The sequence below is a fragment of the Macaca fascicularis genome, chromosome 16 (assembly GCF_037993035.2).
Source record: "Macaca fascicularis isolate 582-1 chromosome 16, T2T-MFA8v1.1".
Classification (NCBI taxonomy): Eukaryota; Metazoa; Chordata; class Mammalia; order Primates; family Cercopithecidae; genus Macaca; species Macaca fascicularis.
Window position 1 is genome coordinate 79,506,317 of NC_088390.1, and position 16,421 is coordinate 79,522,737.

Consider the following 16,421-nt stretch of genomic DNA (forward strand, 5'->3'; position numbering starts at 1 on the left):
CCACAGGATATCTGATGTTCTCCACGGCAGGAGCATTGCCCTTTTCTCATCAATAGAAATGGTAAACCTCTGACATTCCCATAAAGATGATAAAAACCACACTAGATACTCAGATTGGTATCTAACACTCCCAAACACTTCCAATCCTCCCCTCAGGGCTCTGTTGCTTTCCTCCAGGCTTAATTGCAATACTTACTTTCACTAAATTGATTGCAGAGTAACAATTTCCCCCATTTAATTTATTAAGCCACTCAGAGACATAATGACCTGTTTGGGAATTGTGTCTTCCCTGTGGAGCTCCTAGACTATGAACTTCTCTTGGCAAGAGTGAACCGAGCAGCCCCTCCCCATGGAAGGGGCTGGACACTGGCCTGGCCCTTTGTCCTCCTCCTTTTCTTAATTTCCTGCCACCTATTGTCTCTCTGATAACTGCTGACAGAGGGAAGGGTGCTATTTAATTGCTTTAAAGATATCAAACAAGCCAGTTGGAAGGTTATCTCCTCTCCAACCCCTCTGTTTTTCTGGCTCAAGGTTTTGTTACTTAGTTACTAACCAAGCTGCAGAGGAAGAAGAGGCAGCCCAATGTGGATTACAGCTCAGACTTCATTCAGCAGATGGAGGGCGGAGTCAAAAAAGCGTGGGGGAGCCAAAGGCAGAATAGGAACTTGAGGTTGGCCCCTGAGTGCAGGTGGCAGCCCAAACAGCTCCTTGGAGGCCTTCAGAGGTGGGGAGAGAAGAGAGAGGCATACATTTTCTGGGAAAAATCAACAATCATCCGAGATGACACATTTCTGCTGTCAAGGTCAATGTTGTTCAGAGTCCACTCAGTCAGCTGCAGTAAGACAGGTGCGCCTAACGTGGGTGCATCAGTGCTTTCTCCAGGCTGGGCCTGCCCTATCTGATAAGGAGGGGAAGGCTTGACAAGGAAAGTACATGGAGGCGGATATTGCTTTATTTGGTCATCCACATTAAAGAGCATACAGGGCTACATGTGGTGGCTCACACCTGTAATCCCAGCACTTTGGGATTATTCAGCCTATTCAGGAGGCTGAGGTGGGTGATTACCTGAAGTCAGGAGTTCAAGACCAGCCTGGCCAACATGGTGAAACCCCGTCTTTACTAAAATTACAAAAATTAGCCAGGCATGGTGGCACCTGCCTGGAGTCCCAGCTACTCGGGAGGCTGAGGCAGCAGAATCACTTGAGCTTGGGAGGCAGAGATTGCTGTGAGCCGACATCACGCCACTGCACTCCAGCTTGGACAACAGAGTGAGACTCTGTCTCAAAAATATAAAAATTAGGCCTGGCGTGGTGGCTCACACCTGTAATCCCAGCACTTTGGGAGCCCGAGGTGGGTGAATCACTTGAGGTCAGGAGTTTGAGACCAGCCTGGGCAACATGGTGAAACCCAGTCTCTGCTAAAAATACAAAACTTAGCAGGGCATGGTGGCGCACACCTGTAATCCCAGCTACTCGGGACACTAAGGCACGAGAATCGCTTGATCCTAGGACGTGGAGGCGCAGTGAGCTGAGATCACGCCACTGCACTCCAGACCGGGCAACAGAGTGAGAACCTGTCTCTAAATAAATAAATAAATAAGAGCATACAGAGAGCCACCAACAACTCACCCAAGTTGCCTAGAAGGGTGAGGATTATTTGGTTGAACCTCCAGAAGCCATCTGTTTTTGCTAGCAGTACTCATATTAAAATTAAAAACAAAGGCCGGGCGCGGTGGCTCAAGCCTGTAATCCCAGCACTTTGGGAGGCCGAGGTGGGCGGATCACAAGGTCAGGAGATCGAGACCACAGTGAAACCCCGTCTCTACTAAAAATACAAAAAATTAGCCGGGCGCGGTGGCGGGCGCCTGTAGTCCCAGCTACTCAGGAGGCTGAGGCAGGAGAATGGCGTGAACCCAGGAGGCGGAGCTTGCAGTGAGCCAAGATCGCGCCACTGCACTCCAGCCTGGGCAACAGCGTGAGACTCCGTCTCAAAAAAAAAAAAAAAAAAAAAAAAAAAAGTGCATTGCTTCATCAAAGTCGCCTTTGAGTTGGGGGCATGTTGAGAGCCAGTGTTTCATTTCTTGCATGGGTAAGAAAACAGTGATTTTTCATTTTGTTTTGTTTTGTTGAGACAGGGTTTCACTCTGTCACCCAGGTTGGAGTGAGTGGCCTGATCACGACTTGCTGCAGCCTCCACCTCGCTGGGCTCAAGCTCTGCCTCCCAGGTTCACGCCATTCTCCTACCACAGCCTCCTGAATAGCTGAGACTACAGGCACACACCACCATGACCAGTTAATTTTTTAATGTTTTGTTTTTGTAGAGACTGGGTTTTGCCATGCTGCCCAGGCCTGTCTCAAACTCCTACAAAAATTAGCCAGGCATGGTGCCCACCTTGGCCTCCCAAAGTGCTGGGATTACAGCCAGTCATTATTATTGTTTTTTTAGACTTTCCATTTTAATGAAATATTCAGAATAAAATTTGAATAAAGGAAGTAATAAATTAAACAAATTTACAATTAACAGTTAAATATTTAGGAACATTTAATGTACTAAGTTGTGCAAACAGTACAAATATTTAAGAGTGTTGATTGGGGTAAGGCAATGTCAACTGCCAATAAATGTAAAAGATGAAAGAACAGGGCTGGGCGCAGTGGCTCACACCTGTAATCCCAGCACTTTGGGAGGCTGAGGCGGGTGGATCACCTGAGGTCAGGAGTTTGAGACCAGCCTGGCCAGCATGGCAAAACCCTGTTTCTACTAAAAATATAAAAAATTAACCAGGCGTGATGGTGGGCACCTGTAATCCCAGCTACTTGGGAAGCTGAGGCAGGAGAATTGCTTGAACCCGGGAGGCGGAGGCTGCAGTGGGCCGAGATCACGCCTCTACACTCCAGCCTGGGCAACAAGAGCAAAACTCCATCTCAAAAAAAAAAGACGTCTGGCATGGTGGCTCACGCCTGTAATCCCAGCACTTTGGGAGGCAGAGGCGGGCGAATCATGAGATCAGGAGATCGAGGCCATCCTGGCTAACACGGTGAAACCCTATCTCTACTAAAACTACAAAAAATTAGCCAGGTGTGGTGGCGGGTGCCTGTAGTCCCAGCTACTCGGGAGGCTGAGGCAGGAGAATGGCGTGAACCTGGGAGGCAGAGCTTGCAGTGAGCCGAGATCGTGCCACTGCACTCCAGCCTGGGTGGCAGAGCAAGACTCCATAAAAAAAAAAAAAAAAAAAAGAAGGAAGGAAGGAAGGAAAGAAGGAAGGAAGGAAGGAAGGAAGGAAGGAAGGAAGGAAGGAAGGGGAAAGAAAGAGAAAAGAAAGAAAAGGAAGGAAGGAAGGGGAAAGAAAGAGAAAAGAAAGAAAAGAAAGGAAGGAAGGAAGGAGAAAGAGAGAGAGAAAAAGAAAGAAAGAAAGAAAGAAAGAAAGAAAGAAAGAAAGAAAGAAAGAAAGAAAGAAAGAAAGAAAGAAAGAAGAAAGGAGGGAGGGAGGGAGGGAGAGAGGGATGGAACTTCAAACAGAGCATACTTAGTTATGGGTGTCCTCCCTACACAGAAACACTCCCTGGACATCAATGATTTCATCCGCTGTGACTGGCAGATAGACCACATTTCCTGACACCCTGACTCTTCACCTCAAAAGGGTTAGCTTTCCACCACACCAGCAAAGACCCTCAGGACACACGATTCATACCCCCAGCTGACCATCTACCCTGAGGTAAGCAGACGCTCAGGCAGCTGGGCTGTCCTTGCCCTAATCCCTGCAGTGGTGTCCACACTGAGCCCTGCAGCACTGGTAGAAGGTGGTCTTTGGCTCATCTGCAGAACGGATCTGAAGCTACATGCAGTAAGCACAAGAAGGTTCTCCTTTAGGACATGACTCTGCAGTAGAGTCAACATCCTCCCAGGCAGCTGCTCTCCCAAGTCCATCATCCACTTCTTTCAGCTTTGAGTACTTCCGATTTGTTACCTTGTGGGTGATGTTGTGCACACAGGGCCACGTGTTGCAGGCAAAGCGGTGGCAGCGCTGTCCCTCCTCCACGATCAGCCCGTCCCTGCAGCCAGGGTAGAACAGCAGCATCATCTTGGACTCTGCTGCCTCCAGTTATTATTTTTTTAATGAAACATAAATTTGGTATTAACCGTTTGAGAACTTTTAAAAGATAACATGGTACAAAAGGAAGGAATTTGAGGGCAGAGTGGACACTTCCTGGCTCTTCCTTCTTTTCCTGGAAACCAGTCAGGTTACTGGTTTTAAACTGGAGGTGGCAACAGGCATTGCAGCAACTGTGTGACCAGAGGATGGCGAGTTCCTCTGAGTGCAATTCCACGATGCCCTCCTGATATTATTATTACCTCTCTGCCTCTCCCTCTTCTCACTAATGGCAAGCAGACACAGTCCTCTTCTTGTGAGCTACCCACCCCAGCCCTTCCAATTGCATGCACATGTCTAAAAGAGATGCTGGATCCCGGACTGACTCCTGGAACTTAAGGCAATTGCAGCTCAATTTCCATCTTGCCCTGAGCTCCAGGATGCCAAGAGTTAAGCCCTATCATGAAGCAAAAACGCTTAACCTGTCACGCCCCCACATGCGGGTCCCCTCTCTTCCCGCTCCCCGGCCTCTCAGAGAGAGATGGAAACCCCTGATCCCCATCTTACAGTGGGTACCCCAAGATACGGTTTGGTCCAGATAGAAGAGAGCAGCTGGCTGCTGCCGTACCTGGTGGTTCCTTTCCCACGTCACTCATCTATTTCTAGGGCTCACCGCACCTGCCACACAGCTTCTGGACTTTTACTTTTCCCTGGTGAATTCTAAATCAAATAATAGGATGGACAAATCAAGGCAGCTTAGCTCACAGAGAAAGCTACTTGGGGTTTGCTTTCTGTTTTCACATCCTCTAAAACTGTACTGAGGATGGTGTGTGTGTGCGTGTGTGTACGTATGTACTTGGAGGAGGGTGAGGAAGGGGAGGCTGCAGGATTGATTATGACTTATTAAACTATTGGAAAAGAGGCTGAATCATCACAGTCAAAAAGAAATAGCTGCCACTCCATGTGATGTAACTCCCACTTCTTGCCTGTTCCCCTTTGCTCCCTCACAGCATGTAGGAGGGACTGTGCTGGGTCAGACCAGCAGGTGCTGACTGACGTGGCTACAGCAAGGGGACCACCTGTATGGCCGCTGCACCTCCAAGCTGTGGGACGCAGGGACAGCTGGGACCAGTCGACCTCCACTGACCCTCTGATGGCTCCTAGGACTGAATCTTGGACTCCAGGTGTGGGTTTACATGCCCTGCGCTCATTGGGAACTGCATGGAGAAGCGCTGTCCCCTGAGCGCTTTTTCTCCCTATCCTTAGCCTGGCCCTGCGCCCTGCGCCCTGCGCCCGGGGCTGGCCCACGGTAAACACAGTTTTGCTAACTTGTTTGGCTAAGAAAATCACAGAGGTCCCGGTGTAAATCTGGGTCACCCCGGCCTCCACTCCAGCTGCCTAGAATATGCTGGGTGGAAGGGAATCGATTCTGTGAAATCAGAGGGAAAATATTGCTTGTCCTTGCCATGAGTCTTGAAGAGAACGAAAACGCTTAACCTTTCACGCCCTGCATGCGGGTCCCCTCTCTTCCCGCTCCCCGGCTGTCTGTAAGCTCTGCCCGCAGCCACCTGCAGGCGTTTCAGTCGGTCTCATACTTGTCCTTCTACAGGACCCAGGAGGAGGGGTTGGGGGAGGGCGGAGCGAAGCCGCCGTGACGTAGCGGGAGGGGGGCGTGGGGAAATGTGCCGAGGGGCCCGGGCTGGCTGGGCCAGTCCAAGCGGCGCAGCCACCCGTGCGCGCGCGCTCGCAAGACCACCCGCGCCCAGAGCCCCAGTCTGAGGCTCGGCGCCGGGGGGTTTGCGGGCGAGGCGAGCTCTCTACGGGCGAGGGGCTAGTGGGAGCCGGCACAAGAGGGTCGAGGAGCCAGAAACACCAAACGTTCGGCGCCGGGCGCTAGCCAAGCTGCTGCGCGCCGCGGCGCCCAGCTGGCTCGGGGACAGCCGCTGGGTGTCGGAGACCGGAGTTAGCGGATTGCAGCGGAAGAGCAAAGGTGAGGAATGGTGTGTGTGTGTGTGTGTGTGTGTGTGTGTGTGTGTGTGTGTGTGTGTGTGAGACAGAGATGGAGGGAGCGAGAAGCGCACTTGGGCACCTGTGTGCATCTGCACTGATGGTGGTGTGCCCATCCGAGTGCCTGAGTGTAGGTCCCGGGACGTGATTCTCCGCTCTTGTGCTTTCTGGGGCGATTGTAGTAGGAATGAACGACAGCGGGTACCCCTGCCTGAGTTAAGGGGGCTGTGGGTAGAGTGTGCTGGAACGGACGTGTCCTCACAGCCTCATGCCCGTGTGCGTGGCGTGTGCCCTTTAGCCCGAGATTTCAGGTGGTGGCTGCGAAGGATGACAACTTCTCTCCCAGCGCCCTGCAAAAGAGACCCGGCGCGAGAGGAGCGAGGCGGTGAGGTGCTAGCTGGGGCTCCTGCGGGAGCGCACCAGAGGCAGGCGGCGGGCGCAGAGCGGAGAAAGGGAGGCTTCGGAATCCTGTTCTTTTCCTCCCCCAGCCGGGGAGATAGACGCTGAACGATCTAGGATCCGTCCCCGTCCCCCACCTCGGGACAGAAAGGACAGTTTGTCTAGGTTTGGAAAGACCAAAGCATTGCATAGCCCGTGCCCGAAAGCCGCTGGCCAAGTCCCCAAGCGACTGTCTTCTGCGCCCCAATGTCTCTGTCCTCAGCGCCCCACCCCACCCCCGGCACCCATGCTCTGCGTTGAGAGACTGGGCGTGCTGGCGCTACAATCTTCACTCTTCCCTCGTCTTCCTGGAAATGGCACGGAGTTCTTTGGGAAACCCTTGCTCTGAGGATCAGCGAGTTGGATGGCCAGGAGGACTTTCTGTGCCAGCCGGGAGCATCGGCTCCGCGGTCCTGACAGTCGCCCCTCCATTTCTCAACCTCATATGCCAGCACCGCCCCGGCTTTTCCCAGGCGCTCACGCGCCGCGGTGGACCACAGGGGCTTTTATCACCCTGCTAGTGGGGGCTCTCGCTCCAGCGGCGCAGAGGCCAAGCCGGGTTCTGAAGGCCCCAAGGGAGGCGGGGGTGGGAAGTGAATGCGGAAAGATGATGGGGAGAGGAGAAACTGAAGCTGAGCAGGATTTAGGACCTCCCCTGATGTCCGGTCGCCATCCCAACACTCATTTTTTGGGCTGGTAACCACAGCCCCTACGTAAAAGGGAGGCGGGGGTGCAGGTGCGTGAGACCATTCTTACCCTCCTCTCCACAGAGCCTGGACTTGGTTCAGAGGAAATCAACCACTAGCCATTTCCAGCATCTAACAATTATTGGGCTGGAAAAACAAAGAATGCAGAAAACCAAACTTCCTTGTACATTTAATTTAACCACAATTCAACAAGAATTGGCTGCCTGGCATTGGAATATTCTTTCTCTGAAACAAAAAGGAAACAGAAATCTCTAGAAGACCTTAAGCGGCTGACTTCTTAGTTAAATAAATCTCCCCATGATTTAAGTTCATTTCTTGCTTAGAGGAGCCTTCCCACTCTCAACCGGCTCCCCAGCCTCCCACCTCCACCACCTTCACCAAGACTCTGAACCCTGTCTGTTGCTACCATTAAGCAATTCTGTCTTGTTGAGTGAAACCCCAGTTAAAATGACCAAGTTAAGGCTGGAAAGCAACACTCAACCCTCCCTCATACTCCCTGCACCATCATCGTTCCTGGCCCAAAAGCTCTTAGACAGGGGCTCTGCCGGCCCAGGGGGACTCCGGGTTACCTGGACATTGGAGTGTGACCATTCATGTTATATAGATGGGCCCCTGGAAATCCCCATGATAAGGTACACTCTAATTGCAGGCAGCTTGAATAGGATTCTGGCTCTGAAGAATTAATCCAACTGACAAGATGGTTAGAAATGACAATGAAACTACCCAAGTTAATCCAGGGATACTAACCACAGTTTCTGTACAGCTTCTGTTTTAATTGCTGCCAGTCTAAGGTTTTTTACCCAATACAGACATGAAATTCCAGATCCCCCAAATACTTCACAAAATGGTCAGCCACAAAGCCCAGATCTCACTCCACAGACAGTTGTGTGGTAGGGAAATGAGCACAGAAGGAACCAGCAAGGCACCTGGCAGTTCAGAATGGATCAGAGGCAAAGGTGAGCAAGGATCCTCAAGTACTTGTTGCTGGCCAAGTCTCCTTTAACTCATCTGAAGTCTTTCCAGGGATTAAGGAGTAATCTTCCATCTACACCCAGGCACCAGGAAAAGTACCTAGCTCAGGGGAAATGTGTCAGCCGAGTGAATTATTCCCGCTCTGCTGAACATAACACCCTTTGAACATCTCGCCTCTTCCTAGATTGGCCTCTTTGCTGTCCTCCTGCCTCACTCTTCATACACCCAAGACCCAGCTCAAACATTTCTCTTTGGAAGCCTCCTCTGAGTCCCCCAGGAAAAGAAGGCATTCTTAAGTCGGTCATTTATCTCTCATGCAATTCCCACCCTATATGAGCTGACTTCCTTTCCTATCTCCCCTTTTAAATTATCACCTTCTAGAGGGCACTAGCCAAGTTTGTTTTTTGTTTTTTGTTTGTTTTTTGTTTTTTTTTTTGAGACGGAGTCTTGCTCTGTCTCCCAGGCTGGAGTGCAGTGGCGCCATCTCGGCTCATTGCAAGCTCCGCCTCCCGGGTTCACGCCATTCTCCTGCCTCAGCCCCGGAGTAGCTGGGACTACAGGCGCCCGCTACCATGCCCGGCTAATTTTTTGTATTTTTTAGTAGAGACGGGGTTTCACCGTGTTAGCCAGGATGGTCTCAATCTCCTGACCTCGTGATCCACCTGCCTCGGCCTCCCAAAGTGCTGGGATTACAGGCGTGAGCCACCGCGCCGGGTCAGTTTGTTCATTTCTACATCCCTGCTGTCAGCACAAAGAAGCCTCCTCCCCACCCTAACCCCATGATATTTTTTGAATGGCTGTATATCAATCATTTAACTATGGGATGAACTATCGTTTTAGATCTTAAGCCAAGCCAATAGTGTTCCAATTATTTTCTCAGCAAGGAAGTAACACAGGAGTCAGTTGCTTCAAACCAAAGCCCAGTTATCAGCTGTTCAGTCTTTCGGCCACTGAGGAGCAGAGGGGATGCCTTGAGACGTGCAAAAGACTTGGGGCCAGGTGGCCTGTGTTCACATCCCAGCTGCACCAGTTATGTTCAAGAGAATGGGAGTGAGCTCTTTAAACTGTCTAAGCCTCAGTTTCAACATCTCTAAAATGGGGGTAATTATCCCTACCACCTAGGACAGTTGGGGAGATCAAGGGAATCGTGGGTGTGAATGAATTCTATCAGTGCTGGAAGCCTTCTGCTTACTTCTATGAAAGAGCTTGTGTCCCACACCTGCTTCCCGTTTTTGTCCTTAATTAGAAAATGGCAGGCAAATTCTCTGGGGTGTTACAGCACTTGGGAGCAGCATCCCCTTAGGGACTTTGGGAAAGAGCTCTTGAGGAAGTCAAGCATTAGGTACTGGAAAACAAAAATAGAAGAAAAACAAAAAATAAACTGAAGCCTACATTTAAAAAATGAAAGCAAACCAGACTTTTATTTTTAATACTGAAGACTATAAATTGGTTCACCATGCAAGTAGATTTCAATACATCAGAGATAATGAGATGGTAGAGGAAAACATGGGGGCAAAACAACACTTACGAGGTTCCCATTATGAGCCCAACGCAATGCTCGTTTTCACATACATTCCATCATTTAACCTTCATGACACCCCCATGTGAACAAATAAGAGTCAGAACCATTAAGGACCAGGCATGCGGTCACACGGGCTCAGCAGTGGAACCCGGTTTGTTCTACCTCTAGAGTCTGGGTTTTTTCCACTATGGCATTTTCAGAACGGAAAGACTCCAAGGCGGTCAGCACAGACTTCCTGGTAGGGAAGAGGCCAGGAATGTCAGTGTCAGACCCTTCTGAGGTCAGGCGCTGAACTTCTGCAAGCTCGGCCCTTCTGCAGTTTAGCTCAGTCAACTTCGTAGGGGTCAAAGGATGTGCTTTTCGAGGCCACAGCCCTCCCCAACATGTGCGTCAGCAGATGATGGCTGAACTCAAACCCTTCCCTAGTATTGGAAAAACTACTCAAAAACTGATGAGAAACTCTAGAGCTTAATGTTGATGCGGAAAGAGAATACATTTTTCAATGTAAGAGTATGTCTGAGAGGGTAAACCAGAAATGTGTAAATTTGGTGAGAGTTTAAACAGCTCGTGACCGACGGGCCAATCTTCCTTTTTTCCTTCCAGATGTCACACTGGATCCTTGGCCTCCAGGGTCCATTAAGGTGAGAATAAGCTCTCTGGACTGACTGGACCTAGCCTAAGACGGAAAAGCAGCCATGGACATGGTGGATAAGCCACTCAATGGAAGCCACACATGGCTATCCATTCCATTTGACCTGAATGGCTCTGTGGTGTCAACCAACACCTCAAACCAGACAGAGCCATACTATGACCTGACGAGCAATGCAGTCCTCACATTCATCTATTTTGTGGTCTGCATCATTGGGTTGTGTGGCAACACACTTGTCATTTACGTCATCCTCCGCTATGCCAAGATGAAGACCATCACCAACATTTACATCCTCAACCTGGCCATCGCAGATGAGCTCTTCATGTTGGGTCTGCCTTTCTTGGCTATGCAGGTGGCTCTGGTCCACTGGCCCTTTGGCAAGGCCATCTGCCGGGTGGTCATGACTGTGGATGGCATCAATCAGTTCACCAGCATCTTCTGCTTGACGGTGATGAGCATCGACCGATACCTGGCTGTGGTCCACCCTATCAAGTCGGCCAAGTGGAGGAGACCCCGGACGGCCAAGATGATCACCATGGCTGTGTGGGGAGTCTCTCTGCTAGTCATCTTGCCCATCATGATATATGCTGGGCTCCGGAGCAACCAGTGGGGGAGAAGCAGCTGCACCATCAACTGGCCAGGTGAATCTGGGGCTTGGTACACAGGGTTCATCATCTACACTTTCATCCTGGGGTTCCTGGTACCCCTCACCATCATTTGTCTTTGCTACCTGTTCATTATCATCAAGGTGAAGTCCTCTGGAATCCGAGTGGGCTCCTCCAAGAGGAAGAAGTCTGAGAAGAAGGTCACCCGAATGGTGTCCATCGTGGTGGCTGTCTTCATCTTCTGCTGGCTTCCCTTCTACATATTCAACGTTTCTTCCGTCTCCATGGCCATCAGTCCCACCCCAGCCCTTAAAGGCATGTTTGACTTTGTGGTGGTCCTCACCTATGCTAACAGCTGTGCCAACCCTATCCTATACGCCTTCTTGTCTGACAACTTCAAGAAGAGCTTCCAGAATGTCCTCTGCTTGGTCAAGGTGAGCGGCACAGATGACGGGGAGCGGAGTGACAGTAAGCAGGACAAATCCCGGCTGAATGAGACCACGGAGACCCAGAGGACCCTCCTCAATGGAGACCTCCAAACCAGTATCTGAACTGCTTGTAGGGTGGGAAAAAACCAAGCCATGCTCTGTCTACTGGCAATGGGCTCCCTACCCGCACCCGCTTCCTTCCTCCCACCCCTCACACCTGGCTTCTAGAATAGAGGATTGCTCAGCATGAGTCCAATTCAGAGAACAGTGTTTGAGTCAGCTTGTCTGATTGAATGATAATGTGCTAAATTGATTACCTCCCCCTTAAAGCGAACATTGAAATGCAGGTAGGCAATTCAAAGTCTGGAGAAGGGGGATCATGCCTGGCTATCATCTTTAGAAACAACAAAAATAGAAAAAAAAAGTATCTGTGTGTTTGTGTATTTAAAACTCAATATGTAATCTTGTGTTTTTATATTTATCCTTGTATATTCCTATTTATTCTCTGTATAGGCATTACCTACGTTCCCGTGTTCACATACACAAGTATCTAATTCCAGTGTGCATAGTGTAGATGGACATTTGCCACAATACAGTGTCCACAGAAATGGACTTATCATGAAGTCAGTAAAGTCCAAGCTTCAGGGTCTCTCTTGCACGGGCCTTTCCAAGGCCCAGGAGGGACCTGGGCAGTATGTTCACGTGGTCATATGTTTTTGTAAAAAATTGTGAAAGTAAGATATTTTGTACTGTTTTTCTTAAAGAGGACCCTCCTATAAGCTTCAAACCTCAAAAACTTCCAGCGTCTGCCCTTGCGGATTTGCTTCATTAATTTCAGGCAAGTTAGGTCAATGTAAGAAGGGAAAGGGAGAAGATATTTGAAGAACCAGAACATAAATTCATATGTTTCCACTTCTCAGATATAATCAGAGAATTCTTCATTTGCCCAAAAGGACTCAAGTGGTTGTGGTCATCCGTCATTGTATTTATCAAGACAAAGCCAACTTTGTTATAAGATTGCATTGTTTTTCTTTTCAGATTGCTTTAGTTTTTCTTAGGGAGCCATGAGTGGGGAGAATCACTAACATGAAAGGCAAAAGATGGACTATGATTCCTGTGGAGAAACAATTTTCTTCTCTCCATCGTGAAAATAAGTGAATAAGAGTGAAGCAAAATTACACCTTTATGAGAAACCATAAAATTGTTTTTATTTTTCAGGCCAGAGATAGCTTCCTAATGAAAGAAAATGGAAATGTAATTCAACGACGCCTCAAAGGGGATTCTAGAGGACTTCATACAAAGCTGGGCATTAAGAAAACCACAATGCATGGCCGGGCGCGGTGGCTCACACCTGTAATCCCAGCACTTTGGGAGGCCAAGGTGGGTGGATCACCTGAGGTCAGGAGTTCGAGACCAGCCTGGCCAACATGGTGAAACGCCGTCTCTACTAAAAATACATAAATTAGCCGGGCAAAGTGGCATGTGGCTGTAATCCCAGCTGCTTGGGAGGCTGAGGCAGGAGAATCACTTGAACCTGGGAGGTGGAGGTTGCAGTGAGCTGAGATTGTGCCACTGCACTCCAGCCTGGGGAACAAGAGAAAACTCAGTCTCAAAAAACAAAAAAAAAAACCCACAATGCATACTAAAGACCAGAGGACACTGTTCATAAAACAAAAGCACCCTTTCCCGCCAATGAATATGCAGCATGCGGGGGGTGTGGTCTGAGTTTTGGTAGGGCTCCACTACTCGGAAATACTGCTGTGCCGCCTTCCCTGCTAACTGTATACGCAGTAACTGTCATATATTTAATTCCATGGACTCTCTGAGCCGCTCTGCAAGGACTATTGTAGACAGGCACTTCACACCATAAAGTGGCATTTTTTTTGTTCCCGAAACTGACATTTACAAGCGATAAGAAAAGAGATAATGTCCATTTCATTGACTGATCATTTTCCAGAGTACGAAGAAATACACACCTGGGTGTCTGCAAGGATGTCATCATCTTTGGGTTTTGTCTGAGAGCATCACTCAGCATCTCACACATAGATTTTACCGTATTTTTAAATGAGCTTTCCTCTTCTGGCTCCCTAAGCAAGCGCTGTTGGCCAGTGGGAGTGACTAAGTGCTCCACCTGTGGGTGTCCTTAATGTGCTGCTTTTTCTGTGTAATTCACACCACCTCATTCCCAAAAGTACTTCCTGTAGCTCAGAAAAATGTGTTCAATAAGATTTTGGATAGATAAATCCATACAAAAATAAAAAGAGGTACAGTTATAAAACAAGACTATAGAAAAAGTTGTTGCAGAAATTGCATGCAGTAAAATCCCACACCATTAGCAAAAGTAAGGTCAACTGCAAGTTCAGCTCAGGGCTTCCTAGCAGCCATGTTTAGCAAAGTGTGACTTTTTTTTTTTTTTTTTTTAACAAAAACAAGCAAAGATTTGGAAGAAAATGCTTTAGACCTAACTTTACAATTATTATAACATAAGATGTTCCAGGGTCCTTGAATAAATGCTGAGTTTTAGGGAAATGATTCCAAGGGACCAAGAATTGGTAGAAATAAATTCAAGGCAGAGAAGACTAACTCTACAGGCCAGGCATGATGGCTTATGCCTGTAATCCCAGCACTTTGGGAGGCCGAGGTGGGTGGATTGCCTGAGATCAAGAGTTCAAGACCAGCCTGGCCAACACAGTGAAACCCTGTCTCTATTAAAAATACAAAAAATTAGCCACGCGTGGTGGTGGGCGCCTGTAATCCCAGCTACTCGGGAGGCTGAGGCAGGAGACTGACTTGAACCCGGGAGGTGGAGGTTGCAGTGAGCCGAGATCGTGCCATTGCACTCCAGCCTGAGCAACAAGAGCGAAACTTCATCTCAAAAACAAAACAAAAACAAAACCACGAATTCTATAGTACTCATGACTCTGCAACCAGAGAAACTACCTGTAGGGAGGCCAGAGTCCAAAGCAGCCACCTGGAACCTGAAAATGAAATGCAGACCCAGGCGTCTGTGGGTCGTCATCAGCAGGATGACCATTCTAAGGCTAACAGACAGGCTTTTAAATCTGATGCTATAATTCCATTCAAATACACAGTTAGGTTTCTACCATAGGGAAAGCTATTCTCCACTTTCTGAAATATCTGTTTCAAAGATAACTTGCTCTCCGGTTTTCTTTTATCTAAAAGAGAGAAGCAACATGCTAATTTAAAGGTTAACATCATTTTAATTCAAAAATTTCAGTCTCCATTCCATATTTAATGATGAAGACAAATCTGCTGGGTGCTGGGAGGGAATAGAAAGTAATGCACTCCATTGATTTCAGAGTATCTAATCACTTGGGTTATGCAAGCTGCTACTTACCTGCCATTAGCATGGGTAGTTAAGTGCTGATTAAACCTAAGTGAACTCAGTGAAAAAGATATTGGGAAAGATAATATGATATTGCGGTCTATGTTGAATGTTAGCTTGCGTGTCAGTAACAGAGTTGGGTAATATTGGACGTGTAGATGAAACTTTAGCAGGGTTGGGCACGGTGCTCACGCCTGTAATCCCAGCACTTTAGGAAGCCAAGGCAGGCGGATCACCTGAGGTCAGGAGTTCAAGACCAGCCTGGCCAACATGATGAAACCCCGTCTCTACTAAAAATACAAAAAAAAAAATTAGCTGGGTGTGGTGGCGTGCACCTGTAATCCCAGCTACCCAGGAGGCTGAGGCAGGAGAATCGCTTGAACCCGGGAGGTGGAGGTTGCAGTGAGCCAAGATCGTGCCACTGTACTTCAGCCTGGGTGACAGAGCAAGACTCCATCTCAAAAAAAAAAAAAAGAAAAAGAAACTTAAGTGGGGTTCATACCATAGCGTGGCACAATCTAGAAGGCAGAGGGACACTGGAGAATAAAATGGCATGCAGAGAGGAACATGCAGGCTGGTGGATGGGGCTTCTAGACCTGGCAGTGAACTGGAGTCTATTTGCTTACACAAATTCTTTCCATAATGGAATACAAGTGTTTCTTGCCAAAGCTTGCAGTCCTAGCTGCCCTAGATGAGGAGCACCGTGCTGGAAAAGTGCACAGGCTGATCACAGAGACAGGTAGGGAGCAAAGGACTGTCAAAATACATGTTCCGGGCTGGGCACAGTGGCTCACACCTGTGATCCCAGCACTTTGGGAGGCCGAGGCAGGGGAATCACTTGAGCCCAGGATTTTGAGACTAGCCTGGGCAATATGGTGAGACCCTGTCTCTTTAAAAAAAAAAAAAAAAAAAAAGAAAGAAAGAAAAAAAGTCTCATATTCCTGATCAGCTCTGAATGTGACTATTCAATGAAGACAGTAAAGTTACAGTGGAAGGCACACATGACCTTTGGCCTTGCTAAAGAACAGTGGCTGAAGGTCTAGCAAACATAATGCTCATCTTAGGTTACCTGTTGATTTAAAAACAACAAAAAAAACCCATAAAAATAGTAAAATATAAAAACAAATTAATGTTTTATAAACCCTGGGGAAAATAATTTCAGCAAAGTACAAAAATTTAAAGCATTCCTTTCTTTAATTTTGTAATTCTTTACTGTAGAACAGCTCAAAATATCAGTTCTGTTTCAAGTAACAGAATTGCTAACTGAGCAGGGAAATGTAATTTGGATTGTAAAATTCTTGCTTTAATAAAAATTCCTTAAACAGTTAAAAAAAAAAAAAAAAAAGGAGAAAGAAAGAAAGGTGGCAAGAGAAGTATCAAAAGTTTCCATAGATGGTTGGGAAGATATGATTAGTGTTTCCAAAACGTGTATCATTCTAAGAATCCCAATAGCTGGCAAGCCAAGCAGTGGAACTTAAAGTCATGACAATCAATCACTTGTCTCATCCACGTTTTTGCCAAATTCAAAAACACCAAATTTCCCATCAAACATTCTGTCAGAGTAAACCTTTACCTAAGTTCTTGTTTTGCTTTTAACATGTGAATTTCTGGGAACATTCTCATGGGCAGGCTCTAATTTTTTTTTTTTTTTTTTTTGAGA

The 16,421-nt window shown here is 47.9% G+C and overlaps 2 protein-coding genes and 1 pseudogene across 10 annotated transcripts in view; 1 reads left to right on the top strand and 2 right to left on the bottom strand.

The window, feature by feature from the left end:
* The window catches only part of SLC39A11 (solute carrier family 39 member 11), a 564,073-nt gene that overhangs the window by 528,933 nt on the left and 18,719 nt on the right, over positions 1-16,421 (bottom strand). The gene's annotated exons all lie outside the window — the stretch shown is intronic.
* On the bottom strand, positions 3,651-4,209 carry LOC141408852 (DNA-directed RNA polymerase III subunit RPC10-like; annotated as a pseudogene).
* On the top strand, positions 5,798-13,696 carry SSTR2 (somatostatin receptor 2). The gene is made up of 2 exons (XM_005584818.5): positions 5,798-6,077; positions 10,337-13,696. The coding sequence occupies exon 2, from the start codon at positions 10,429-10,431 to the stop codon at positions 11,536-11,538; it is 1,110 nt and encodes a 369-aa protein (XP_005584875.3). The 5' UTR covers positions 5,798-6,077; positions 10,337-10,428; the 3' UTR covers positions 11,539-13,696.